This window comes from Pholis gunnellus (assembly GCF_910591455.1).
Source record: "Pholis gunnellus genome assembly, chromosome: 7".
NCBI lineage: Eukaryota > Metazoa > Chordata > Actinopteri > Perciformes > Pholidae > Pholis > Pholis gunnellus.
Genome location: NC_136533.1, coordinates 11,974,069 through 12,001,440, shown reverse-complemented (window position 1 = coordinate 12,001,440; position 27,372 = coordinate 11,974,069). Strand labels below are relative to the sequence as shown.

The window sequence follows — 27,372 nt, the reverse complement described above, 5'->3', positions numbered from 1 at the left end:
TTTAAGATATGGCACAAAGACCTGTTGAATTTGAACATTCAACGCTGCACATCTTCATAGTAAACTGTAAAAAAGTTGCAATGGCCAGTGTCATACTTTACTTTGATGATTTCCTGCCTTTTGGTGTGTCCTTTACCTACTTGGCTACTGAGATGAACAAGTTTTAAATCAGTACCTTGGTGCAGGCAACCAGCTGTGAGGTGGACAGGGCACACTGAGTGGCAGCTGCGATCACCCGGTTCTGCAATATGGTGTCCTCGGCCACCTGGGCCACGTTTTTGGCCTTCAGGACTAACATAGCAGCTGCATTGGCCACTGCTTTGGCCAGATTCATCAGGGTGTCCTGCAACATATTAATCAATGTCCTTCACTGAAAGACACTACAGCTGCGATACATGTGAGGGAAGGGACCAGGAGAGTGCAAATGTTTTTAACTCATTTTGGTGAAATTGTGTGAATATTGGCCATCTAATGCGAGAAGAATAACAATAGTGTAACAGTAAAAATACCTTAAGCAAGAGGCAGATAGTGAGTATGTATTTTAGGAGGTGTATAATAAATTAAATTTATTATACAGCAAAGCAATTTGGTCACAAGTGGTATCAAGGCCATGAGAAGGCAAAAGACGTGTATGTGGCAGGTGAATACATTTCAGTGTAAATGCATAAATGAGGCAGATCTCGAAGACTACAGATGACCTTGTGTTAACGGATGTCTGAGATACTGTATTGTCGTTTTACTACTAAAAACTCTACCTTTGACACTTTGTTATAAACTTCACATGAAGTAACTAGTCTAATAATAAAGTCTGAGGCGATTACTTCAGTGTGTATTGCCATTTTTAATGGGGGCCTGAGGTTATGTGTGTGTCTTCCTGTTTGGCCGGCAGTGTCATAGGAACAGTGAGTGGGTGGCGTCCAACCTGGAACTTCTCGTCGGTCTCGCCCTCCCCCATGTGACGGAGCAGGTCCCCGCTGGCCTGTCCGATGCTTCCTGCAGCAGTCAGCACCGTCTGTCTGGGCTGTGGGAGAATGACATCACCACATCCATTACTCTGGCTTGAATTCTCCATGAATTATCTAAACCAGACGTCTGGATCAAAAATGATCCCAGAATACCTTCATCGTCACTGGGACACTGATACAAATCATAACATGCAGAGCAAACACAGTTTGTGGCTTTGTGGCTACCAGGATTTAAAGCGAAGTCCAAGTCAGTACAATCATCAGCGGGCGCCTCACCTCAGCGGCCGCAGGCTCAACGGAGCGGAGCAGATCCGACACAGCTCCTGCCAGCATCCTGGCAGCGCCCATGAGCTTGTGTCCGCTGCCCACCTCATCGTCCATTAGTGCCGCAAGCAGCTTGACTCCCTTGGACATTTCCGTGAGGTTGGAGGAGATGGTGGTGATGGCGCAGCCCACCGCCGTGTAGTCGGTTTCTGTGGGCTCACCTGTGAACGTTGGAGCAGTCATCATTACAAACTACACGTCTGCTGTGCATCTCAATTTGTTGTGCTGCTGCCACATTGATTTAGCCAATCCATGGGGCAGCGTGCGTGTCGTATGCTATAACACACACATCAGTGTCAGTGTCATAATTAGTGCCCATTTGAGATGGTTCCACAGTGATGAGCACGTTGATGAAGCAAGTGGCCGTGAAGAGGACAAACATTTGTATTAGCGAGTGGAGGGTGTATAAGTGCAACCAAACAGATGGCGAGGTAAGATTAAAACCCTACAATAGACTGGCAGGAACTTGACTGGCACCGTGCCAAGCGACACGGTGAGCAGAAACAGACACTGCCAGTAAGTTGAGCATCAGTTCAAGAGTTATCAGTAGTAGAAATCAGGGGAAAAATTGGAAATGCTATTGATTCACACAATAAAACTTTATTTTCACAATATTGTCCAGCGCAGACATCATAAAACAGAATTCTGGAGCGGATGATGAATACTGAAGCTGTTTAGTATTCTCCTGGGCACTCACCTGCAGTGAGATTGACCACAGATGCTGTTCCAGCGGTGATGGCATCAACCTGAGAGTGGATTTCATGTTTGGATTCATCCACTTTGTTCTGAACCCAAACCCTGGATGCCTTTCGGGGGAGGAGGAAAAGAAGAGCTATTGGCTTTCATCACAGTGGGTGATTTTCAGCTGAAATAAACTTTCTCATGTAGGATTAAAGGACTAGGGTTGTACAACACCTACGGCTTTGGAAACACTCAAGCATTAAATGCAGCCTCTATATTTACAGTCAGTGTGGTATCCTAATTATATTGGAGAAATATGATGGACTTTGATGTGATGCAAATGCTTAATTCTTTCTAATCTGTCTTTGCTTTGAAAACCAGAGGCTGCAACATCAGTAAGCACACATTCAGTGTGAGTTTTAGAAAAGTGGAACTCTAGGGGTTTCTGAAAATGATGCTGTAAAGGAGGAGTACTACGGTATATCTATCCATGCTGCATCTACTGTAGAATAAAACTGAGTAGTAAGTGGGAGGGAGACTTACCAAATCATGGCCCAGTGGAGGCAGATTATCTACATAACCCAGGTCTGCCTGAGCCTGCTGCACAGCCTGCATACTGCTGTTTATGGTCCCCATCAGGGCCTGCTGGGCCAGACTCTGGCAACAACAAGCAACAGAGACACACAGAGAGTAAATGACAAAAGCAATCTAAATTCACAATATGTATTGTACTATGTTTCGGAAAATCTGTGAAACTCTCGGTCTTGCAATCTAATGTCTATAAACACAGATGGGCTTTTAATGTGAATAGAGATATGTTTCATTCCCTATCTCGCTCTTAGCCCTCCTCATATTGTTCATTGTTGTTCATTGTTGACAGTAGGGACCACAAGCAATATGGATGGATGGATACTTTATTCATCCCCAGGGGGAAATTTGTGTGTTACAGCAGCAAGGATATAAAAAAATGCACAGTATATACACTAAAATAACAGAGTAGGACATATTATATAAGAAGATAAAATAATAAAATAACAAGAATGCACAGTATATACAATGAAATAGAATAGTGTTAAATTAACTAACTCGGTAAAAAACAGTAGTGCTAAAATCAGTATTTCAAATATTTCAAACTCTGCAGATTTACATAATGTACCTCGACACTGTGTTCTGATAAAATTATAGAACTAAGCACAGCAGCGGTGCTACACCATTTTCTCATTCCTTCGATTCGGTTTTTGGGGTTTTAATTTTAATTACGGAGACTGGCCCAAAGTTGGATGGTTCCATTTCATGTCAAAATATGGTGACAACAGGGGAATAGGACATTTGTCCAGGACGCCATGTTTGCTTGCAAGTGCAAATGCTCTTACTCACCAGCGGGGGCATGTGTCCTCTGTGCATCTGCCCCGTGGTGATTTGCTGCTGGGCCGAGGGCATGGTACCCATATTGAAGGTGTCAGGGCCGCCAATAGACCCAGACCGGATTATACCTGGAAGTGCTACTGAGCCATGCTCCACACGGCCCACTCGATTGAACTGCTGCTGCAAAATTGTGGACCTTGAACAGGAAGAAAAGAGAGATTTCAATGATAACACTATTTCAGTATGTATGTATATTTAACATACATGCACAGGATGCAGTCCAACCTAAGGACCTGAGGATCTAAATCATGTGAAAGCATGTGTGTTGTGGAAAGATCAGTAATATACAGTAAGATGAAACACTGCATTGTTTGTAAGTCTATAGAAGTGTTGCATTAGAGTAACATTATGCTTTGTGTTACTTGTGAGTGTATGCGGATAATTGCGGATAATTGTCACAGATGGTAACACAACTGTTTCTAATTAAGATGAGGAAAATTACAAAATTATAATTAAAATAATTATCCCACTAAAAACTGTTCACAAGGTGAGTAAACATTGTCAGAAAAAAAATATTGTACGGAAAAAAAAATCAGTTTTCCTGCCCAGTTCAACAGATGCTCCTGACTCCATTGGTTAATTATGGCTTGTTTTGAGAGGCAGCAATTATGTTTTTGTGCTGAGAACCACAACACGAGTCAATTGGCCCATAAGCAGCAGGAATATGATGCCCCATTCTGCCAGAGAGTGGTTTCTCTAAGAGCCATGTGGATTTCCAGTGACAACAAATTCCCAAGCTCTGTGTGATAGAGCCCTGGTCCATCAGCATCACATTCATTTCCGTCATTTACCAAGCTACACAGGGAAATCAGGAGAGATGGCATCCAACTGGGAGATATAAATTAATGAATAAAACTGCTTCCAACGAGGTGATTTCTTTACCTGCGTGATATCTTAACTTCTGAATGATGCGTTTTTTTTCTTTGTGAAATAAGATGATCATGTTGTGTCTCGAGCCTGAGGCAGGTTTTGTGTTTAGGTCTGCACAAACAAAAATCTACAAGGAAGCAATTTAGCAAATTATATTTTTGAATATTGAGAACAGTGTTAGTGTTTTTTAAATATATATAAAGTGCTTTTTTTGTGTTTAATTCTAACATTACCTCTCTTGGGGGTACTGCTGGCAGGAATGTAATCACGTGCACAAATAAAACCAGTGAGGTTTAGCTTCATGAAGAATAACTAGGCTTGTGTTTGTTGAATAAGAATGGTCAACATCCTCCTTGATAATACACGAGCAATACTCACTTCTTAGGGGACACCGATTCCTCCAGCATGGTGGATTCCTCATCTCCCTCAAGGCCAAAACGATCCTTACTCTGCTTCTGCAGAAAGAAGAGCAACAGACATCACAGTCAACGATATCGACTGAATGTATGTCTAATATCAAAAATGTGTTATTACTTGCCTTCTTAAGAATGATGTCAATGTATCCAGCAATAAGTTGGGATATCTGCTCTCCCTCTGTAGTCTGGACAGAGTAGTAACTCTCCTGGTACTCTCCGAAATCCTTTGTAATGAGTTAAAGACAGCAGAGATTCAGATTCATATTTTAACATCTATCTGGCATTGCTAAAACATTCTATACCTAATCAGCTTCTATGGCCCATCCTATTTCTCCAAAGACCTGATTAGAAATGACATGTAGTGATTCCCCAACTTTTAACTTCAAAGCATTCTACAGAAACGCTAGGGTGAATATTTTCAGTTTAAATCAATGTTGGCAAATATACCGTAGAGTAGTTTTTTCAAATTTGCATAATCTATTAATCTTTAAATGGAGCGCTCCTTTCCAATAAGGGAGAAAAAGAGACAGTCCTGTTTCCAGCAGCTGAAAAAGAAAATTTAAAAAGCTTTCAGTTAAATAATACATCTATATTCTGCACATTCTTCCCCAGGCATCTATTGTTAACTGAGATGAAATAGCTGGCTAGCATAGTGAAAACATTCAATATTGAAGTCTAAGGCCTCAACAATTTTTAGGATGCTGTTTGTATTGGGAAATGAAAACTGGGGAAAAGATGAAAATGGGATGCAGAGCCTTGTAAATCAAGCTGTTCACAGAATAACTGAATATGTGCATAGGATAAGGAGTATACAACATCTGTGAGTAATGCTGAGAACCTCATGCAGGTAGTCGCACAGTACCAGGGTGAAGCTCTTGGGGGAGGCAGCCCATCTCTTGACTGTTGTCAGAGGCCAATCCTGCACCACATCCTTCGTCTTCTCATCCACTCGCATCACTGACTCTTTGGTTATCCCCAGCAGCCGCGGGACAAGCTTATTTTTACCCTTCATCTTTTCCTGTCAGATAGGACAACATGAGACAACGTTTACGTCGGTGCTTCACACCTACACAGATGATTCATTCAAGGTGCGAACGCAAAAAAAAAACGTTTGTGCCATTCTGTTTGTGCTGTCGTAATACACGCCGTGTCCGTGGCTTACAGCCCCGATTGGAGGAGGAGAAGGGCAGCTGTGAACTGACCCAGCAGAGTTCGGCCTTGTTTAACTGCTGCTTTATTGAGCAGGGTCTCCTCGGGGTTTAGTCACTGTCAGCACAACAGCATGGTGCTTCCACAAGCTCTCTGCCTCAGAAGCTACGGTGTCCTCCACCCTCTGCCCACTGAAAATCTATTACAGCTCACTTCAGAGACTGAGCCTACACTTGGCTCCCCTCCAGGGGTTCAGAGGACTACACAAAAATTATCGGTTTGTAGAGGCGGGGGAGTTCAAAATACGTGCATTTTATGTCCACAGCCTATTGTTTTTCGTTGTTTTCTTTTTTATCACTGAGATCTCTGAGAACCTCACAAAGGCCAATAATAGAGCGGCTTCTAGGTTCAGGGCTCTTAAACACAAGGACAGATAACATTATCCCAGTATTCATGATATCTTCGAACATAGATTTATTAAAAACTTCCATTGTTTTAGGTTATGTTACTTGAACGTCACAATTGTCAAGGCTGATTTCAAGCAGGAAGTTACATTTTCTAATCTGAAGTGGGCAGCTAAGGTATTATATTATTTTAAATAGATTGACCTTGATTATTGTTGGGGAAAATCTGCAAGAAAACACAATAGAAGTGGGAGGTTTTATATTGTACAGGCCTACAAACACACACATATACATGCTCAATTACTTCAATGTACAGTTCTTCCATATGTGTGAAGATTACAGCTATAGAGGGCTTGCCTACCTAGAACCTGCAGTGATTAAAAGACTGACAGATGAGAAATAGAAGGTTACAATAAACTCTCAGATGTGCTTCTACAAAGCCAGGTCTGTGCTTTTGCCTCTGCTCGCATCAAGAGCAGAGTGCAGCTGGAGTGAATTATTTAACAGTCTTGAAATCTCCATCACTACATCTCCTCATCGAACGCAGACAGCGCTCGTCCACGTTGATGCACACGCACTCTTCCATACGCGCACTCACGCACAAAGATAATCTGAACCCTGCAGTCAGCTTTAACTTGAAGGCCAAACATTCCATTTATCGTCCATTAAGAACCCAGCAGACAACTGCACGCTTCCTCTTTTCCCCTCTTTCCTGCAAGTTTCGTAACCAAATGGGCTGCTGTCAGAGAGCTTTTTAAAATATCTGCTGGTGCGACTTCATCCCATTCGCATGCTGCACTTCCATTCCACTTTTGTGTTCGCCAAACCAGAACAGAACAGAATTGCTATTGTCACAAGTATTTCACAGCACAGAGTGTGCTGCTGAACTGCAAACGCACAAGCTTCCACTCTGGGGCCTGCGATTGGTTGTGATAATGGGGTTTTGTGTTGTTTTCAACAAGCTTTCATACCCGTTTGACAGCACAGAGCATATCAGAGCAAGCTTTCAAATCACAGCTGCCTCTTATTAGTACAGCAGCATTATGCGCCTGTTTTCTATAACCAGATGCATCTATACATTTGTATTGCTCAGTAATTACTAAAGGGAAACCCCGGTTTTATTTTCGTATCATCAGCCCTCATTTATATCAGTTATAATAACATTGCTCTTTAAGTACTGCAAGTTAACTGCTGAGCCCTGCAAATGTGGCTCTTTACTGCAACAAAGTTAAACGAAGCAGGAAACACAAGCGGCCAGAATATCACACTCACCGTTTATCTACCACTTTTTTACGGAGGTAAAACAAGCATGGTAGGTCAAAGCTGAACCAGGAAGCCTGTCTGTAAACTTTGATGGACTTTTACAACAACCAATGGATGTTTGCTTTTACCATTCCCCTTTGTTTTCTCTTCCAAATAAGTTTGGTCTACCTGGGTCTACCTCGACTAGCTTCTTTTGAGCTGCACTTCTAGATCTCATGCAATAAACTTGTCACCATAGCTAATGATGATGATCGGAGAATAAGATGCAAGATGTAATTCATCTTTAATGGGATTCTTTTAGTGGGAAGGTGAGCATACTGTCTGCTGCGCTTATAAATCCAATGACCTCTTTACTGGGGTAAAGAAGCATGGTTTTAGCTCTTACCTTCACCAGGAAGAAGGACACTCCATATGTCAGCAGGGACCTGGCGAGCTTCACATACTTCACTTTTGCCTCAATCTCCGACATCTCTCCACAGTTTTTATGATCCTGGACAAACAATACAAGTCACATCTCCACCTCCTCCATTGACTGATCATTTAATATGTTATGTGTTACGTTATGTGATCTACATGTTTTGTATTTTGTTAATTTATACCTAAACATAGAACAAGTTAGTGTAATTCCCAGGGGCCGCACACAGTTTCAAACACATTTTCTTTGTTTTTAAATGCAACATTCCAGCAATGTAATGTACATACTTGGAATATTTTCTTCTCGGACCCTCTCTGCTTGATGTACTCTTTCGGTAGGAACTCCTTCAGGCTACAGAGATAAATTACATTTTTTAATGGTTACTCTTTTGAGCTACAGACATTTCCTTTTCTGTTAACATACCTTCACATATGAGGTCATTCTTGCCCTACTGCCTACATATCAGAAAACATTTGTAACAGCTGACATCATCCCTGAGCTTTCCACTGGAGGAAATCCCTGAAGCAACGGCCTGTACTGAAGCAGGAGATAACCACTGTGTGTGCACAGCTGTGAAATGGACATCTAAAAGTGCAACATGCTGTACAGAGTTACTGTGAATGTTGGTGTTAATGCATCTTTTTGATAAGGAAAGCTTACTCCAGGAATCCGGGCTTGTGTTTGTGCTCCACGTGGGGTCCAAACTGGATCTGAGCCTGGATGCCTGCGAACTCACAGGCTTTATCAAAGGAGACAGGGTGGGATCCATTCAATATATCATCCCTAGCCTGAAGGAGACATGATGAGAGAGGGAGGGGGGAGTAAGTGAGAGGCAAAAACACACATCCAGGAAAAGGATACTACAAAGGCCTGGGAATTATCCAAAATTCATCCACCAGAGCTCCATAATGAGCACATCATTGTGTGCTTTGAATGCACTGTGGCTTCAGCGAGGATGTCTTCTAAGTGAATGACTAAGTGTATTTCTAGAGCAGGGACATCATCACTGAGACTCATCCACGCAGGGGAGCCAAATAAGATTTGTTTGTGACAATAAAAGCCACTCTGTTGGCTTTCAAATGTAACAGCTCTGACAATTTGTCATCACAGCCCATTAAATGTTATTAAAAAAAGAAAACACATCACAGAAATGTATCAGTTTTTCACAATATCCCATCTGCATTACAGAAGGACCCTCAATATGATGTAAAGAGATCTAATGACTGGATTTCTTTTCCACCGAGCAAAAAAGAACAGTGTCTTGTTTGGTGCTCCAGGGACATCACTTGTTTTTCAATGCTTTTCAGCCAGGCTGTCGACATTATCTTCCCCATTTAGGTAAATGGAAAGGGAGAAACCTTTCTCGACATCAGTCAAATGGTTGCCAGTGTGTGCTGTGTTCTCCAGGGGGCAGTCAGCTCTTCTCTCACTCCCTCTTTCTAGTTCTCTGCTGCAAAATTAATGACTGCAAGAGCTCAATGCCAGCGAGAGAGACTCCATCAGTGATTTTTAGCATTAGCATATCAGTGCACAGCGTGGACTCGGCTCATTCTTACGTCCTATTACATCAATGAAAAACTAAGCGGCAGCTTACTGCTGTAATGAGGACAACAATCTCCTCCACTCACAATCAAGTCCTTTCCCCAGTGCAATTCACAGTGGAGTACATACAGTAAGCTCTTACTGAACACAAGAAGACACTCTAAAATGTGCCCTCACACATGCCATTCACTCTGCTACTGTTCACTAGACGGCATTACTGTAACGTATGATGCTAAGAAGTCAATGTAAAATTTGACATTTTCAATTTGGTTTTGCTGCTTGGCACAGATTGGTTAAAAAACAATAAAAAAAATTATTTTGTTTGCAATAGCCTCAGTGAGGGTTTGTATTAACTTTACAATCTGTTCCACAGATGCACAGAAAAGTAGAGCACAGCACAGCTGCTGTAGATACTAATATGCACACTAGTATGTTATTATCATGCTTTTGGAGTATCGTAGTTAAGCATTTGCATATGTAAATATGGTTTCAGAAACCAGGTCATGCCTTTCCTGGTTTTGAGTAATTCAGATGGGCTTGCTGGAGCACCGATTAAAAAAATGCAACAGTGGCCAAGCAGTCAGAAACCAAAGAGGACTCATCCTAAATTGCTGCGTCATTCAGGTCCGGAAATGACGGTTTGACACACAGACGACCATCAGCCTGGACTCTAGCCTGTTCAGAAGTATGAATAAGGAGGTAAACAACCAGTCCATCTACGTTCCATATGAATGTCATATTCCACCTACGTGAAGGAAATGGTGACAGGAAGAACACTATAGTGGAGTAGGAGTGTATCAGCAGAGTAAAGTGAGAAGTGTCATTTTATGGTGGCAGCCCTGGACACCTGCTGAATATGATTGGAAGTTGCCAGTCAGGTGATAACCACACAGCTGTGAATGAGCTGGCGACAGTGAAGTATGAATGAAACAGCTGAGGCCAATCAGCTAATGCAAACAGGACACATGTGGAGCAAAGCCTTTCCCATATGATCAAAACCTGGATAAGATTAAGACAATATCATCCAGTTTGGCATTGCCACATACAGTAAAGTTTAAGATCAACATTGAATGAATTATTGGCTGGAGATGAAGCAGATGAAGCAGACAACTTACAGGTGCATGTCTCTCTATTTGGTCAAATGACTGGGCAGATTATTCCGCCATGATTATTAACAGATAAGACAGTGAGGACCGGCCGTGACTTTTCTCAGAGCGGATATGGAAAGCGATACAGGCGCCGGTTTTAGGGACATTTTGGAGCTGCACGAGTGGAAGTGAAGCACAAGACATCGGAGGCTGTGACACATACAGCCCGAGGCTACAACACTGAGGTCGACTTGTCCACCATGGCTCAGCACACAGAGTATAATGCAGCTTTCAAAATAAATGCTGACGTAGGGATACACTAAAGCAACTAAATGCACACAGTGCTCAATCAGGATGGTATAAATCAGTGAGTAAAGGAATATTTAACAGCTCGATGAGCTAAACAACACAGTTGTATTCTGGAGACAAATCCTAAATGAGAGATGGTTCGTGGGCATCCTGGGGACCCATTAAGCTACAGTTCTGTACCTGGACTGGCCTGGTTCAAATCCGACCGTTAGTTCGTTTATTTTCTCACATGTCCAATAAAGCAAAAATGCTTCACAAGCTCTTACAGAACTATCGATGGAAGAAAACATGATGAAATGTCAGGAGGCAACAGGATACATATTATTTTGAAGACAAGTTCTTCATCCGTCCCTGCTTTGGACTATCTCACGGTATAAATAGTATGCTTTCAGAATCAACTAAAGTGATCCAGAGCAAAAGCAAAAGAGCAGGATACACAGGGGGATGCTATTGCTACAGAGGTTTATCCTGGTCTTAGCACAAATACATGACAGAAAGGGAGTGGCCGAGTAGTAAAGGAGATTAGTCTGTTACTGGCAGAGCTTCCATTACGTGTATGTGTGTGTGTGTGTGTGTGTGTGTGTGTGTGTGTGTGTCTGTGTGTGTGTGTGGGTGGGTTTGAAATCATGAAAGCCTCAAATCATTAATAAACATTTGACATCATCGCTGAATCGCAGGGATGCTTTGTCAAAAGGAAAGCCAGCAGTAATGTCATCATCCACACAATCTGAATTCAATTACTCAATCCTGCTGAGTTTCTGAGAATTACAGGAATTCTGAATGAGGAAGTAAAAAGCTGTGTAAAAAAAAGAAGACAAGAAGTGGAAGACAAGCCTGGGGTATGTTCCACTCTGCTAAAGATCCCTCTTCTGGCTCTGTTTGGCCTTTTTAACACAGAGACAAATTAGAGCAGTGCCATGTGAAGAGTCTCTGTGATCTGCCTGTGTAACAATCCGAGTGTGTGTGTGTCAGGGAGAGATTGAGAGGGAAAAAGATAGATGGGGAAGGGTAACGGAGAGGCAAAAAGGAGGCGGGGGCAAGGGGCGGGGTTGTTATTGTGAAAGGAAATATGAGTCTGTGTTGAGCGGAGAGCATGATATGCACCGCGCTGTGATGTGTCCTAGGGTAACAGGGTGGGGACGTGTGCGATTATGTCAGAATGAGTGGGAGATGGAGAGGGAGTGGAGACAGGCGAGCTGGAAGGGAAGGAAACGGAGGGTAAGAAAAATAGAGGCAAAAACAGAAACAGACAGATAGAAGGGAGGAGAGCAGCAGGAGCAAGCAGGGAGGGTGGGCGGCTGGATGCCTTTTATGAACATATTCAGGAACGCAGCAGGGATCGAAAAGATGAAGAGAGTCAAATTCCTACGACTACACACATTTAAGACCTGGTATATATATATATATATATATATATATATATCTAAGTGAGTGCAGTTTTTGCAGAGATTTTGTGAGGGAGAGCGAGCAAGGATGCTGTTTCCAGGAGGGGTTAATGTGCATGCAGTGATGCATGCAGTGAGCAAAACCTGACTAGTGCAATACCGGACTCAGCTGACCCCCATCAAGGAACCCCTCCGGTGCCAGCAGGGCTTTAACAAACTGGTTAAACCAACACACTCACAGATAGAGACAGAGAGAGAGAGAGAGAGAGAGAAAGCCACTTATTTATTAAACACACACCGCCTCAACCACACAAAACTCCGAATGCCGAATATATCTCTCTCCAGCTAGATGAATGCTGCATGTTGGACAAATCCGCAAACAGGAAGTGTTTAGATACTGATATGACTCACTGCCTCCGAAAACCCCTGGACCTTATGAACAACTATTATACTATAATAGCTATAACCGCCTCAGCCCCACTGAATCACTGGTTGGTCAGTCAGTGGAAAGTCATTGTTAAACCCACGGTATTTAAAGTTGCAGTGGGGTTTGTAAAGTTTCTAAGGGCACCAAATATGTCAGACTGGATATTGGGGAAATGCACAAGACATCTAGAATACTTCAATGTGAAGGAAAGTGGAGCCATAAAAACATGTTTGAATATTTCAGTCCAAACATTGTGAGCTGAAGAGTTGGAATAAGCTGATACAAAATAAATCAATTAGGATGATTATCCAACCTTAAGCTGGTAAGTAACATGATAAATCTTGTTGAGCTTGCCAACACATAAAGAACTATAGAATGATGTTAAAGATCATCCAGCAACATTAAAACATCTGGCCATCTCAAGGTTTGAGCCCAACAATGGGCAATACAAACAGCACTGGTGTTACTTTCAATGGAGAGCTATGTAAATGTAAAAAAGACTAATGTTATGGGAATCCCAGAGGAACTTAAAGCTGCACTAATCAATATTTCTATATTAACAATGGATCAAATGAGCATAAGTGCAATTCGTAAGTAATGTGAAAGGGGTCTCCTGTAGTGACAAATATACAGATTGTTCACATATTATCATCTTTATAAAATGAGAATATGTCATTGTTGTGTTTACACAGCTGGTTCTGCTGCACTCAAACAAAGTGCAGCTTTTCTATCTGGAACTCCCCACCACAAAAACAAAAACAAAACATTGCAGTGTAATTCATATGGTAGCCTGCTTGAGTCTCATTTTTCAGGTTGAGCTGTAACAGCAAACAAATGTGGGCGTACAGTAGCTAATCCCCTCTCTTCTGTCGTTTGTTATTTTTATTTTGCTGCACCAGCATAGAAGTGTTTGTAATTGTTTTACCTGAACATAGAGCAGGTTTAGCTGCACTGGGTCCCGCGAGTCCACATTCTGGTCCGAATAGAAGAACTTGCGCCTGAGCAGCAAAGTCTCACTTTCCTCCACTCCCTGCTCTCTGAACGTCCTGCTGTGGTCCAGCCAGTTCACTGCCCAATCAATACACACACTCTGTTACCACACGCGCTGAAATTAATAGACATTAAATTCACAAAGATTTTACTCGAGGAGAATACTGATGGTAAAACTAACTCGGCAGTTTGGAAACGTGAAACCAATCAGCTTCGACAGACAATCAACCAAATTTATCTCAGGGAAATTAAAATCTTTTTCTGCGAAAAGACGAAAGCTAGTTTTCATTCAAAGTTAAAATGTGATTTATACAGTTGCATGCTTCAACATATAATTGGTGTCCTCTGGGCTAAAGATAACAGTTGTAATTCCATTAAACTTTGATATGTCCATGCAATAAATTAAAAAGCACATGTCCAGATGACGGTGTTGAGTCAGATTGACGCATGCAAAAATAGGAAACAGCCGTGAATGCAATCAAGATATCGACGACGCTTGGAGGCTTTTGCGAGCTCACACTCACACTCATCATCCGTGTGGAGTTTGGCTTTGAGCTTTTCCATCTTCCTCTCATCTCGAAGCTGCAGCGTTCTGTCTTTCTTCAGCGTCCCCATTCCATCCTCCTTTTTGTCCTCCGTCACCTCTTGAATGAGGGAGTACTCCTCATAGTTGGTGATTCCTGAAAAAGGGCACAAGTTAGCCAGGGAATTCTCAGAGGAGGAGATGCTTCAAACTGGCATGATAACCAGCGCCGCGATAGAGAAAGTGCCTCTGCAATTCTTTTTGCACTCTCTCTCTCTTTTTTTTTTTATCTCTTTCTCTATGCTTTGAAACAGACGTGAAGGAAACGCTGGCACAGAGCCAGCAAAACTAAAATGGGAGCCGAGGAGGAGGAGAAGCCAAGCAGAAAGACCAACTCCAAACAAACATTTTCCAATAAAGCTATCTGCCAGGCACACATCCCTCTCCTCCTCACCCAATTGAGCTTGATGGCAGCCCATTATAATTGGAATAAACAGCTTAGGGAACACCTCTGTGACAGGAAAGGATGGCATGTTCTGGGCCTTAGGAGGAACACTTCAGCATTTATTAGAAACAAGCTCGTTTTAGCTTGATAAATCATGCCCACCGTGCTCTGAACAAAAAGTGATTAGGACTTTATCAAGCGTACATGAATGCTACAAAGTACTTAACAAATGCTTCTGCTTAAATATGAATTCAATAGCATGTAATAACACAGTAACATAATGCAGCTCAGTATGAAGCTAAGTGGTATGACTCGGACTAAAAATAAAATACAGATGAATAATTTACGCATTGGACGACGGCTTGACAAGATTCATATATTAGCAGTACAGTACTTGGAGAATATCACTTACCTATTCTACTGCATATGGTGACGAGCAGCTCCCCGACGGTTTTTGAGTCATCCACCATGATGGTTTTAACTGCACCGTCCAGCATTTTGATCTTTTGCGGCCTTTGTTTCTTCTTATACTCCAGAACATCCTGAGAAGAGAGGAAGCACAATGACATCCAAAACCCCGCTGACTGTTCTCGGCAGTAAACTGCATTCGCTCCCAGCAAGCAGCGAGGCATAAATATCTCAGGTTAACCATAAAAAATGTAAATCACTTTAAGAGATGATAAGTCACACTGACGGTTCTCCACCCCAAACTATAGGACGTAATCTTACTCCATTTCGCATCATGTAATAATCCAGGGTTCTTCCAGACTCGAGCCAGATTCCTTTCCTGGGGTCATCGTCAGACAGGAAGAGGCCATAATCTGACGCTGAAACACAAAGTCAAACACGGCATGCAAACGTAAATGCATATAGATTTCGATTATGTAAATTACATTTTCTGAGTCATCCACCAACCTTGTCCTGTCTGGGCTTCCGGGACTCTCTCTCGGATGATCCTGCAGGCGTCATACACAGGCGTGGACGGTTCGAACTGCATCGTCTTCACCACATTGCACTGGCGCACACAGATCTTTAGTGACAAAGCCACCATCTTGGTAGGTAGTTAATGGCCTCACCGACCCACACACCTGGAAAATACACAAGTAGAAACATAATGTAAGTGTCGGAGTGTGTAAAGTCATAGTGCTGGCTAAAATCCCAAATACACGGCCTGTGTTATGGTTATCAACAAAGCATGATTAAAATGTCCTCTCAAAGCGGAAAGCGGAACTCCCAGACTCAGAATACAACACCAGAAAGCACAGAAGAAATCATCACAATTATCTTCTTGGGGACATTCTGACCTGTGAAATTGAATGTGTGCGTTAGTCCGTACCCCTGCGTCAGCAGCTACTCATTCTTCCCTGCTGATCTGCTGATATTAACGGGTTAAGTGCACGGGGAGCCTCGTCCTGATTGCGGTGTGTGCGTACTAGGTTTTCTGAACCAGGGCGAGCGACATAACCTTTCAGCAGAAGAAGGTAAATTTGTGCAAATCTCTCTAATCGTCAGCAATAACGGGAGCCGAGTCAAAACACAGAAAATGACTTTCCGCCACCGCATCATTATTCGCTCTTCTCCTGGCTCGCACTCTCCCCCAGAAGCAGACTTCACTGTGAGACAAACCAGTGGGTGTTTTGTCACATACTGCAATTAGGGTGAATCAATTCAGATATTCTGAGACTCATATGCGCAAAAAAGGACAGAGACTGATACTGCAGAGTGTTTCTCCTCTTTTTTGACCTTGGCTTCAACAGGAGGAGGGATGAACATGATAAATAGGGCCATCAATACTCAGAGGGCTCTCTGCCTCATTCTTAACCACATTATAGACCTAAAATCTAGTTATTACATTATTTTGTGAACAAAAATGAGTCTGTGACACATTCAAAGCTCTCCAAGCTATCTCTGAGGAGATGAGTGTATCTGCATGGATTCAACTTCTCAAGTACTGAACTACTGTATATCACAGTACTATATTATAGCTCTGCAACCAATGGTTACTTTCATTGTCATTTATTATTTAATTAGTAGAGACAGATTCTCTTCTAATTGAATAATCGTCCATACATATCAGAATATGGTAAAAAAAAATGCCCTTCACAATTTTCCAAAACCCAAATTACTTATGTTTTATAATATATTTATATACATATCATAGAAGACTTGGAAAACCAGCATATAGTCACATTTGAGAAACTGGAAGGAATTCATTTTTGTGTTAAGAAAATTACAAATTAATTGATTATCAAAATAGCTGCATCAATTAATCAATTACTCGACAAACCGTTTCAGCTTTTCTGTATTCCAAATTCTACTTCAACCCTAAAAGATTTTTTGTATTTCTCTCCATGGCAAAAGTTCAAGTATTCCCAGTGACACGATTCAGCTCTCAGCCGCACTAGGAAACAAAGAGTTTTTTTGTGCTCAGGATTCACAGCTCATCCTCAGGCTTCTTTTGAGTCAGAGCAGAGAAAATCTGAAAAGTACATTTCCGAGCCCACCTGTGACTGTGGCTCTATCGTGGCCATGGGTTCCTTTCCAATACCCCCTATCACTCCCTGAGTTGTTCCTCATACAAAGTGGGAAAGACGAGCACAAAGAAGAAGGCGTAATGGCGCCGCATGAGCTCTCCCCTCGACAGGCCTGCAGAGAAGCCCCACCGAGTTATTGTCATCCAGCTCTTCCGCAGATACTTCCTTTTAGACAAGCAGCTTTAGACCCAAGACTGACAACCCGACAGGCCACATATGCGCTCACAATATAGACTCACAGATAACACCCACACACTAAAATAAAATACAGAATGTGAAAATAAAATGTTTGTATTTTTGTTTAAGTTTTGCAATATTTTCAGACGGCCTGTGCCAAAAAGCAAATATCACCTCTGACAACGGATATTTGCTTAAGATTACCGTCGGACTACCGCTAAAGCAACAGTCACTTTAGTATCTGTTGTGAGTAGCATCAGTCACTTCGGAGAGTAAGCACTGCAGAAACCACATGATGAAACCCAAGAGGATAATGATAATCCCTGAGCTTACAGTAGTGTGAGAGCACATTTTTCACTACGATCCTCGTGCAAACACTCCAATGCAGCCAGCTCCTCATTAGCTCTGCGTTACAGCATGGATGGACGTCTGGGAGAGGAGCAATGAGAAACAAATCCCTTATACGATATCTGTTGAGGCTTATCTATTTTATTACCTTTTCTAGATCACTAGGTAGACCACAAAATGTAATTTCAAAACATTATCTCCTATGACAATCCCTAGTCCATCAGAAAAGAGTCCTGCTTTGAATTAGTTGCCACTACTCTAAATATTAAGACATGAAAATGGGCAAAGAGCAGCCAAACAGGGACAATTCAATAGAGACCAGGGGAGGCAGGAGCCATCTGGAGAGGATACAGCTCTAAGAGCCCGAGAGTAACAACTGCTGCAATCACTGCACCACTCTGTCACACAACAACCAAGGAGGTTACTTAAACAGTGGAGGCCCAGGCCTGAGCAGGACCAGTCTCCCAAAAGCTCCTAATAGAACAACGCATGCAAAGCAGAATGACCTTCCAGAACATAACAGGGTGTGAATGAGAATGAATAACATTCTTTCAAGGACACCAGGCAAACAATGCTGTACAGGGGTGCTTCAACTGTGTGGTTTTTATTTGATCAATACCAGAGTAAATGCTTGTGTGTTTCACATGCAGTGTGAACGACAAGATGTAGGACATGCAGAGTACAACAAAAGCCAATTGTTCTTCTGAAAGAGATACGCCTGGGCTACTTGGAGCCACTGCCATGATTTCAAACTGTGAAACATGCGAGCTCTTTACATCTGCTTTGAACATATTCATGGTAAAAAACAAACATATTGCAATTACAGAACAGTATGTGTCATCCATACTATGCAAGACTGTCTGCTGCAAATCAGATGTCACGGTACTATTGTCTCTTTAAACAATTCATACTGTTCTCTAAACAAACCAAGATCCATGAAGACAATGCAAACACTTGTGCTTGCAACTAATAACAATTCATAGTGCATCTACTGTAATTCATTATTCTCAAAATGCCTAATCTAAACCATCCCCCCACATTGTTACAGGATTGTCAAGGTCAGCCCATTAAACTGAGTCCACAGGAGGAACAGTAATGATTCCCTGGTAAACAAGGCTTTGTAGACTCTTTCTGCTTCAGCAGCATTTGGGAGTAGAAACTGAAATAGAGATGCTGATGCAGACATCTCGTCTTACTTACACAAACAGCCACTCTGGGGTAAAAGGTAGATTAGTATGGCAACTCTAAAGCAGGCACAATTATTGTTAAGGATGACGATTAGATTTTAACAAGCTGTGATGGAATTGGAAAATAACCCCAAAGCTCATTGGGATAGCCAGTGAAGGAGCAGGAAAATACAGTGGCGGCTGCCTTCACTGAATTGGCATTTACTACGCTACATTATCTGCAGCCTGGTGGATTATTATTATTGTTTAAATTAAGCATGTAGTATGTCGATAGCATCAAATGGAGGGCTGAGAGTAATTCCGACCTCAGCAGTTCTCAGGACTGTTGAGAACAGCAGGATTAAAATCATGTGTGCGTTGAGAAAATGCGAATTGACTAAACTGCTCCACACCAACATCTCCCTTTTTCTCTTCTTTACATCCTGCACCGACACTCTGAGCACAACATCAGCCATTTATACTATCCCCGTCCGACTGAAAGCAAGGTCGGTGATGCAGGATCGTAGTGCGTCTCTGGAGACCATTACGTTTTCCTGGAAACACTGAAAACGAAGGGTCACATAACAGCAGACAAGGGTTGTTGTTTTGATCATCTGCGTATTCAAATCTAATATTACTGCAACCCAGGAACTATATTTCGGTACAACTCCACAACAGAGAGATGTGTCAAGGTCAGGTGTGTCATTTCCTCCAGATGTGAAAGCTGTTTCTAAATCGAATAATCTAATTATAATTTTGACCGCTTCGCAGCCAAATTTGAATTGGATTGAATCAGAGCACTAACAGCACACAAGAGGTAGGCATTAATCAATCCTAAATCATCATAAATACATCTTTATTGTGATTGTCAGGCATACATGATTTACAACCACCATATAGCAAATTATAATACATATATTTAACAGCCAAGGGCTGTCATATAAGTAGCAACATGGGGCCACAGAGACATCCTTGTGTCAGATTGCCTGCACCACATTAATAACACGAGGATGATATGATTAGAGTAAGATGCAAAAAATAAAACACTCGTAAGCCGCCAAAAGAATGATTGATGGAGCAGGATTACTCTACTTTACGAGGTGAGGTAGGTGTAAAAATACAACTATTAAAGTACTGCTTTATTATCATATTTTATTGCCAGGTAGTAGATATAAAATTAACCATTCCCTCTGGTACATTTCCAAATGTCCACTTTCTTTTGTCTTGCAGAGACTACATTCTTTTCATTATCAAGATGTCCTTGTGCTCATTTCCTTGCACAGAACACCCACTGAATCTGGAGTCTACCTGAATGCAATTCAAATAATTAATAAGTCAAAGGCTTTCGCCTCTACCCTTCTCACTTCCTCCATACGTTTCCAAAATATTAATTAATCATTGCTTCAGCTCAACACACCGATCACAGGAACGACCCTTGCCATTTAAAAGTTCACCAGTATTACTATAAAAAAGCTGTCATATTATAAGTGGGTTGCATGGTATTATTTCACTTAATGCAGCGTGAGTCAAGCAGTGGTTATTAATCCAGATAAAAAAAAGACATCAAACCCATGCTCTGAATGTAGAGCCACTCACAGTTACAGGGACATTTAAAAATGAACCTTGCCGCTATGACCCAGTCTTTGGACTTCAGGCTTTGCTCCTGGGCGACACACTGCTGCTGTAATGCAATTTGAGGGTATGGATGCTGACAGAAATTATGAATCTTGCCCTTGTCGCGGGGAGGGAGAGAGCGGCTCCTCTTACGCTAAAAATATCCAGCGAAGTAGAGCGTCCTCCAGCAGCAACGTTTCAAAAGGATCCAGAGCAGAAGCAGTGCAATAAATGTAACGGTTCCTTCCTGCTCTTTAAAGACAATGGTATTCACTAAACCTACAATAGCAGCAGATTAAAGAAATCATATTAATTCTTAAATTGTAATTCTTGAAGATTAGATGGCAAATCCTTCAGTAAATTGAGAAATTCTAAGAGTGGGCATCACATGCACTTGGCTCAGTCACACTAGAGATATTATTGGTTTAGATGGACAAACCGTCTCACAAAGTCTGACAACACACAGTTATTTAATATGCACCATCCCTCATCCCTCATTTAGAGATGTGAAGAACGAGCTTCCTAACAGATGGAGACAGCTACGAGAGGAGGAGAGCTCCACCCAGCTGCTGCAGTGACTCAACCAATGAACTAGTCTTTCAGTCAGTCAGTCCATCCACTCAGGCGGTGGCGGTGGCGGGGGAGGGGTGGGGTGGGGGGTGGGGGTACTCAGTGGGAATGGTTACTGGTGGCTCAGACAGATGTTGCCCAAACATTTATCTTTTCCTTACATACAGTGATGGATGCAGATCAGCCTGAAACAACAAAGGACTCAGCCCACAATGATTCAATTATCATTATTAACCGCATTTTTAACCATAAATCTCTGAAGGAGCATGAACAGCATGCGGTCCACTAGCCTGCATCTGGTTTTCACCGATAACTACGCCAGACGAAGTGATGTCATGATATGAAACAGGTAACATGTTTGGAGTCAATAGTTAAAAAATATTTGAGTCTAAAGAATAGTTTGCTAAAAAAAATGAAGGTTACAAAAGGTTTTATCTAATATAAAATATTAGTTAAACAATGTATTATAAAACCTCCTATCATATACTCTCAGTATTAGTGAAGTGTTATTTCTCATGAATGAAGGTGGATCACACAAATTAAACCCACTGTGGGTTCATTTCTCTTTTGTTAACATTGTGAATTTTTCTTTTGTGTCACACCGCAGTATATGTGGGTATGTAACTGCTGTATTTATGATTACAATGAGAATAAAATACTGAAGTGCCGCTTGCCACGTAGCCTTAACCTCTCAATCCACACAGCTTTGCCATTTTACACTTTGCACTGCATACCATGTGGGTGGTTTGATCTCAACATACCATGTTCAAGGTGGAAGGCATTTATTCTCCTCAATTACATCCAGAATATAATTTCATACCAGCAAAAATGCAACATATTTCAATTTTTTGTGGAATACTGTGTCATATATCCCACATATAATACCTATACACAATATGTCCAGTATAAAATGCAATTTCACCTTGGTCAAATATAATATATATGCGCTCACAGGCTGACATTAATCTGACCCATAATACGGTAGATAACTTGGTATTACTAGTGTCACTGCAATGTGTTTGTTCAGCTCAACCAACACACATTTGCAGTTTGAGTTTTTGCTCACAGAAAACAAAAAGGACAGCTTCAACTGAACCTTTATTCATAGGAAACCCTGAGGTGATTGAGCGTTTTCGCAGTTTCAGCCTTCTCTCCCTCCTCTTAGATGCATTTTGTACCTTTAGACATGTGTGTTTTTTGTCAAACGACAAACTGACCTGGAAGCACACGTTTGTCTGTCATCTACGACGCAACTAGTGTGCAGTGAAGTGTAATCATCTCCACGGATCACACCAATCACAGAATATCAATCTTAACTGAGGGGATGACATGTGAGAGGAAGACATTTACATTTATATGGCTTGTACTTTTACATAAATTATCCTTCCATTCTTTTTAAGTGATTGTGCTTCGTTTTCATTTCTGAATAATTCTAACCAAACCATGAATAACGAGTATCTTATCAGTAATACATAGACAACCACAACATATTTTCAGTTACAATATAACAGCTGTAGAGAACTCCCCCAAAAAAGATCAAATTTCAGTAGATTGTAAAATCAAACCAAATCAAAGTGTCCTCTTATGGATTCCTTCAGTCATGTCACTCAAACCAAAAAGGAGACTTACAGCGATAGGCCTGCTGTTTCTCCTCTCTACTACACTTCCTGATAGTAGGACTACTGTATGTCCCAGCAATACAGTCTGACATAATTGAAATGCCATTTCATTAAATGCAGACTGACAGCAGCAGGGAGATAAAAGACAATCGAGGAAAGACTCAGCAGATTTGACAGTAATTAGAGAAAGAATATGTAAGTACAAGGCAGACAAAGAGAAGGCTCATGAAATCATTGCATCACAATTACAAAAGGTCACAGTTAAGATGCCAAACCCGCTCTCAGCATTGATACACCATTGCAACAAAATCAAACTGATGCAGCCCTCTCCTCATGAAAAGCAGCAGCTTGCAAAATACTTTCTTATTTAACGAAGTCTGTGAGTTAATGCCTGAGATTGTAGCACAAGTAAATACAGTACAATAGGTAGAAGGGGAGGAAATGTGGGAGTTTGCATGCATAAAAACATCCACACATATAAAACAAACCAAACTGGCTTTATTGACCTTAATATTCAAAATGCATGAGTAATAGACAACACACCTCTGGCTCCAACAATCAAGTATATTCTGCCTGAAGTGTCATGTCCTGTAAATCAAGCGACAATCCAATCTAAGGTCTGCGCTGCCTCCCAAACACCGAGCCTCTCTCTCTCTCATACTTCAGCAGCCGACTGCCTACTACCACTTGCATGCTGATTACAGTATCAAGAGCAGTGGAACGGAACATACACTGGCTTCTCTCCAAAGCGTGATACACAGAGGGACTCCATCAGCATTTTATATCCTCTGGCATGCTGTAAAGGAAGAAACCTGACACACAAAGGCGGAGATTCGCTGTCCTGGCTCTTAAAGCGAAACCAAACATTTAGCAAAGAAGGTCCACAAGCAGACATATTAGTTTAATCGTGACATGCAGTTCCTTTTACTTTCTTCCGCACAATCTTTTGTTACCTGTTCTCTTAGTGAGCTTAGCGGAGTATTAGATTTACCACTTACCAACATGTTAATGTAACCACATCAAAGAGGTCTCTGCAACAATAAAATCTCCTGTTGATGCGGAGTGAAACCATGTTGTTGCATTAGGTGAGGTTCAGGGAGAGGCCATGTTGTTGGCCCATTGTTTCCAGATCAGCAGCTCCTGCCCACAGTTGTCATGGCCGCTGCTGTGCCCACCTTTTCCTGGACATATAAGGCTGGACAGCAGCCACATCCACTCTGCCCTCAGGGCCGCGGCTGCAACTGCTTCCAGGGTCATCTGGATGTAGGGTGCACTCTGCAGTGATTTCAGGACTTTCAACTAAAGTCAGCTTTTGAATGTCGAGGCGACGAGGTCAAAGAGGGAGCTTTGGCAATGTTAAAGGCTGCTGTATCTGTATACAGGACATGACCATACTGTAGAATCCCGGGTTTCACCCGGAAGGCCTCTCGGCTATCCTGTCATAGGTACATGGAAATGTTCAGCAGAAAGAGAGATTGAGGGAGTTGACTTTGATTCACCTAGATGGAGCGCGTCTGAAAAATGAAAATACCTTTATATGAAAGTGTCACTTCAGTTTAACGGCTTTGTTGAAGGTTCTGCAGAGAAAGCCTAATGTAACATGCTGCACTGTGAGAATGAGAAACTGACTGTGATATCGTCTACCGGCGCATTGATCCCCACGGTGTATTGAAGAAGACTTATGTGTACAGAGAAAGGTAGACAGAATGTACAGAGAAACCACTCAAGCAAGAACCTTTTTCTGTCACCAAACAGCTTTCTAGAGGGCACTCTCAAGAGGACAAATGATTGGTCAACAACTAGAACGAACAATAAAAGTTGAAAGCAAACTTTGTAAGGCCAAAGCAAACGAAAAAAAGCTCATTATTCAGTTAACTTGGGAGTACATTCCAAGGGCAGTATCATTGTGAGACTCCTTGCAGCTTTGTTTTCCTCTCAGCGAGGACTAAAAGCACTGGAGAGTCAAATGTTTAAATTGGCTGGAGACGGCACGAACAACAACTCTCCCTCTGATGAATACTGTACACTTCAGAAAGTTCTTCAAGCTGAGGCTGTGCGCAGGAGGTCGGCCAACAAATTGGAAGACTTTTCTGAAGAATGTTTCAAAGACATACGTGTTTTTAACAAGATGGTTTCTCTGAACAATTCTACTGCATCAAAGTGAGGAGAAGTGGATAAGATGAATGCATTTCACTCATTTGTGCCTTGCTATAGGGATATGCATTTGAGAAAAGAACAAATTGCAATTTTCAAATGAAGTAAAAACATTCACGACAAACACTTGATTGTGTTGCTCTCCGAAACAGTGAGCGTCTTTTCTCAAGTTTTCTCAAATATTGAAACAAACAAAAAGTTCAATGAAACATAAACATATCTTCCAGAGGAGCATAAGTGTAGACCAGTCTGTTATTCTTGCATTTCCAAAAGAAGTTGATGTTTTCTGGTAATTCAGTAAAAACATATGAAATAACCATGTGGTTTTGTTTACTCTTGTGTAAACTAATTACTTAACAAATGAAAATCTAATATTTAACAAATGTAAGAACTGAGTATTCAATGAAATACAAAAAATTTTGATTTTTGGAGATTTTTTGTTAGTATGTACTTGTTATTATCAATTAAAATGATGCAATTGTATATCACGATATCTGATGACTTCATCATGATATGATTCCATTGAAAGACGTTAAAATATCACATTGAATTATCCCGCAGCTCTAATTCCTGGTTTCAGAAAGATGCGATCACAGAAACAGCAGCGGTTACTTTCCACCCTTGGTATCTAGCTAGGACATGTGAAACATGTAATACAGCACCAAGTGAGACAAGCTATAATGTAAAGCCAGGGACACAAAAACCCTCCTTCTTTCCACCCTTAAACCATGTCCAAGTGTTCCTGATTACTAGAAACAAACATCTCTGGCTTAAATCCGCAACATAAACATCTGGTCAACTAACCACCCACGGTCAACATGGATATCCTCAGCATATTGTGCAACGGGGTCAAGTGATGAGAAGCATCACGCCGACTACTTTAAATTCTTTTTGCGAACGCTTCCAGCTCGGAGCCGAGGCGACAGATGGGGAAACACAGCGATACATCTCTGGACACGTCGTGCAGCTGGACCCACGCTGAGATAGAGGAGCCACACGATACGGTGCTGCTATGCCTAGTTAAGGACTCACAGGCTCACTATTTCATGCTCCACATCTGCTGGTTACCATAGCAACCCCGGTTTTGGGCAATTCCCAAGTCAGGTGACTTCTGTCAGCGCCGAAGGAAAAATGGGGCCTTTTCTAAGCAGAGCAGTTTTCACAGAAAAAAAAACAACAACCCATGAATGATAAGAGGCCCTGACTTCCATTAGTGGTTCCTAAGATGGTGACTGAAGTTGGTTCAATGGTTACACACACTCGGTGTTTAAAGAGACAAACTGTCACTACTGCAGATCAGCTGAAGCGTGGCTGAATCACTTTTTCTGAACTCACTCTGCAGTTTCTCAAGAGGCTCGATAAAAAAAGACTCAGCAGTAGATTTTCAATGATTTCAGAAGATATTCCACAACTGAAAGTACTAAATAAAACCAGCGCACAAACAGGAGGGGCGAAATGCACAAGAGACACTATCATTACTGCTGAATCACAGCGTTTGACTCGGCAAAATACAAGCTCCAAAACCAAAAGCAACAAAAGCAAACAAAGACCTCTCCCATGTACAGTCATGCAACATTTGTAAATCCAGTCACTATTCAAGCAGTTTCAATTTGCTGCTTCTGCAGTTTTCGGAAGTCTCATTTGTTTTTCATCGGTGTTTCATCATTTAGGCTTCATCTGTGCAAAAACACAGTAAAATGCAAAGAGCAAGATTTGCTATTTACTAAATGAGTGTGAACCACAATAAAAGGATCAGAAACTTCGAAAATCAGAAGGGCTCCACAATTACAAGCTGGTCATTATGACAGCATGGGTTCAGTTGAATGCCCCTGGGTGGGTTTCATACAAACAGAAGCAGCGGGAGCCGATCATTAGGAGCAGGCGTCTGCAAGGGCCGGGTCCCAGTAGCTCAGCCAGAGCCTGTGTGAGAGGTTCTCCGTCTCACTGGGGAAGTCCAGAGGAAACATGCCGCAGGCCAAGCGCTCCCCAGTTCCCCTCTCTTTAACCTGATTACTGTAATGAGCTTAGGGACTGTTGGATGCACAACATCTTATGTGGATGCAGACAAACACTCTGCATTCTCTCCCCGGCAGCTGAATGCAAGGCCCATCGTCAGACTCCCAGCATAGCTAGATGGCTCATTGACCACAGAAATCATAGCGTAATGGATGAGAACCGGATCCTGCAATTTGGTCAAAGGTGAAGCAGGTTTGAAGGGCAGTTCAGAGAAAAGTTGTCCAAATGCTACGGAAATGATGCAAGCCATTGAACGTCTGCAGAGGAGAAAGCTATAACCATACATGGAGGATGTCAACAAATGGTTTAAAGACACAGAGTTTATGATAAGTCCTGCATCTATACAGGACTGTCTCAGAAAATTAGAATATTGTGATAATCCCCATACGTGTGATTTAGTTTACTGAACCAAGCTGAGTGTTTTTCAAGGCTCAGGAAACCCTTGCAGGTGTTTCGAGTTAATTAGACGATTCAAGTGATTAGTTGAATACCCTACTAGTATACTTTTTCATGATATTCTAATATTTAGAGATAGGATATTTGAGTTTTCTTA

The 27,372-nt window shown here is 41.8% G+C and overlaps 1 protein-coding gene across 1 annotated transcript in view; it reads right to left on the bottom strand.

Moving 5' to 3' along the window:
• Positions 1–27,372, bottom strand: part of tln2b (talin 2b) — a 75,298-nt gene that overhangs the window by 30,481 nt on the left and 17,445 nt on the right. Inside the window, exons 2-18 of the mRNA XM_079163049.1 lie at positions 15,537–15,709; positions 15,351–15,448; positions 15,034–15,163; positions 14,178–14,333; positions 13,589–13,731; positions 8,573–8,700; positions 8,200–8,263; positions 7,883–7,987; positions 5,544–5,699; positions 4,804–4,905; positions 4,644–4,720; positions 3,348–3,531; positions 2,514–2,627; positions 1,987–2,095; positions 1,242–1,450; positions 923–1,021; positions 176–343 (exon numbers count right to left, since the gene is read on the bottom strand). Of these exons, the coding sequence (XP_079019175.1) occupies positions 176–343; positions 923–1,021; positions 1,242–1,450; positions 1,987–2,095; positions 2,514–2,627; positions 3,348–3,531; positions 4,644–4,720; positions 4,804–4,905; positions 5,544–5,699; positions 7,883–7,987; positions 8,200–8,263; positions 8,573–8,700; positions 13,589–13,731; positions 14,178–14,333; positions 15,034–15,163; positions 15,351–15,448; positions 15,537–15,672 (2,178 nt within the window). The 5' untranslated portion in view covers positions 15,673–15,709. The remainder of the gene's footprint in view (positions 1–175; positions 344–922; positions 1,022–1,241; positions 1,451–1,986; positions 2,096–2,513; positions 2,628–3,347; positions 3,532–4,643; positions 4,721–4,803; positions 4,906–5,543; positions 5,700–7,882; positions 7,988–8,199; positions 8,264–8,572; positions 8,701–13,588; positions 13,732–14,177; positions 14,334–15,033; positions 15,164–15,350; positions 15,449–15,536; positions 15,710–27,372) is intronic.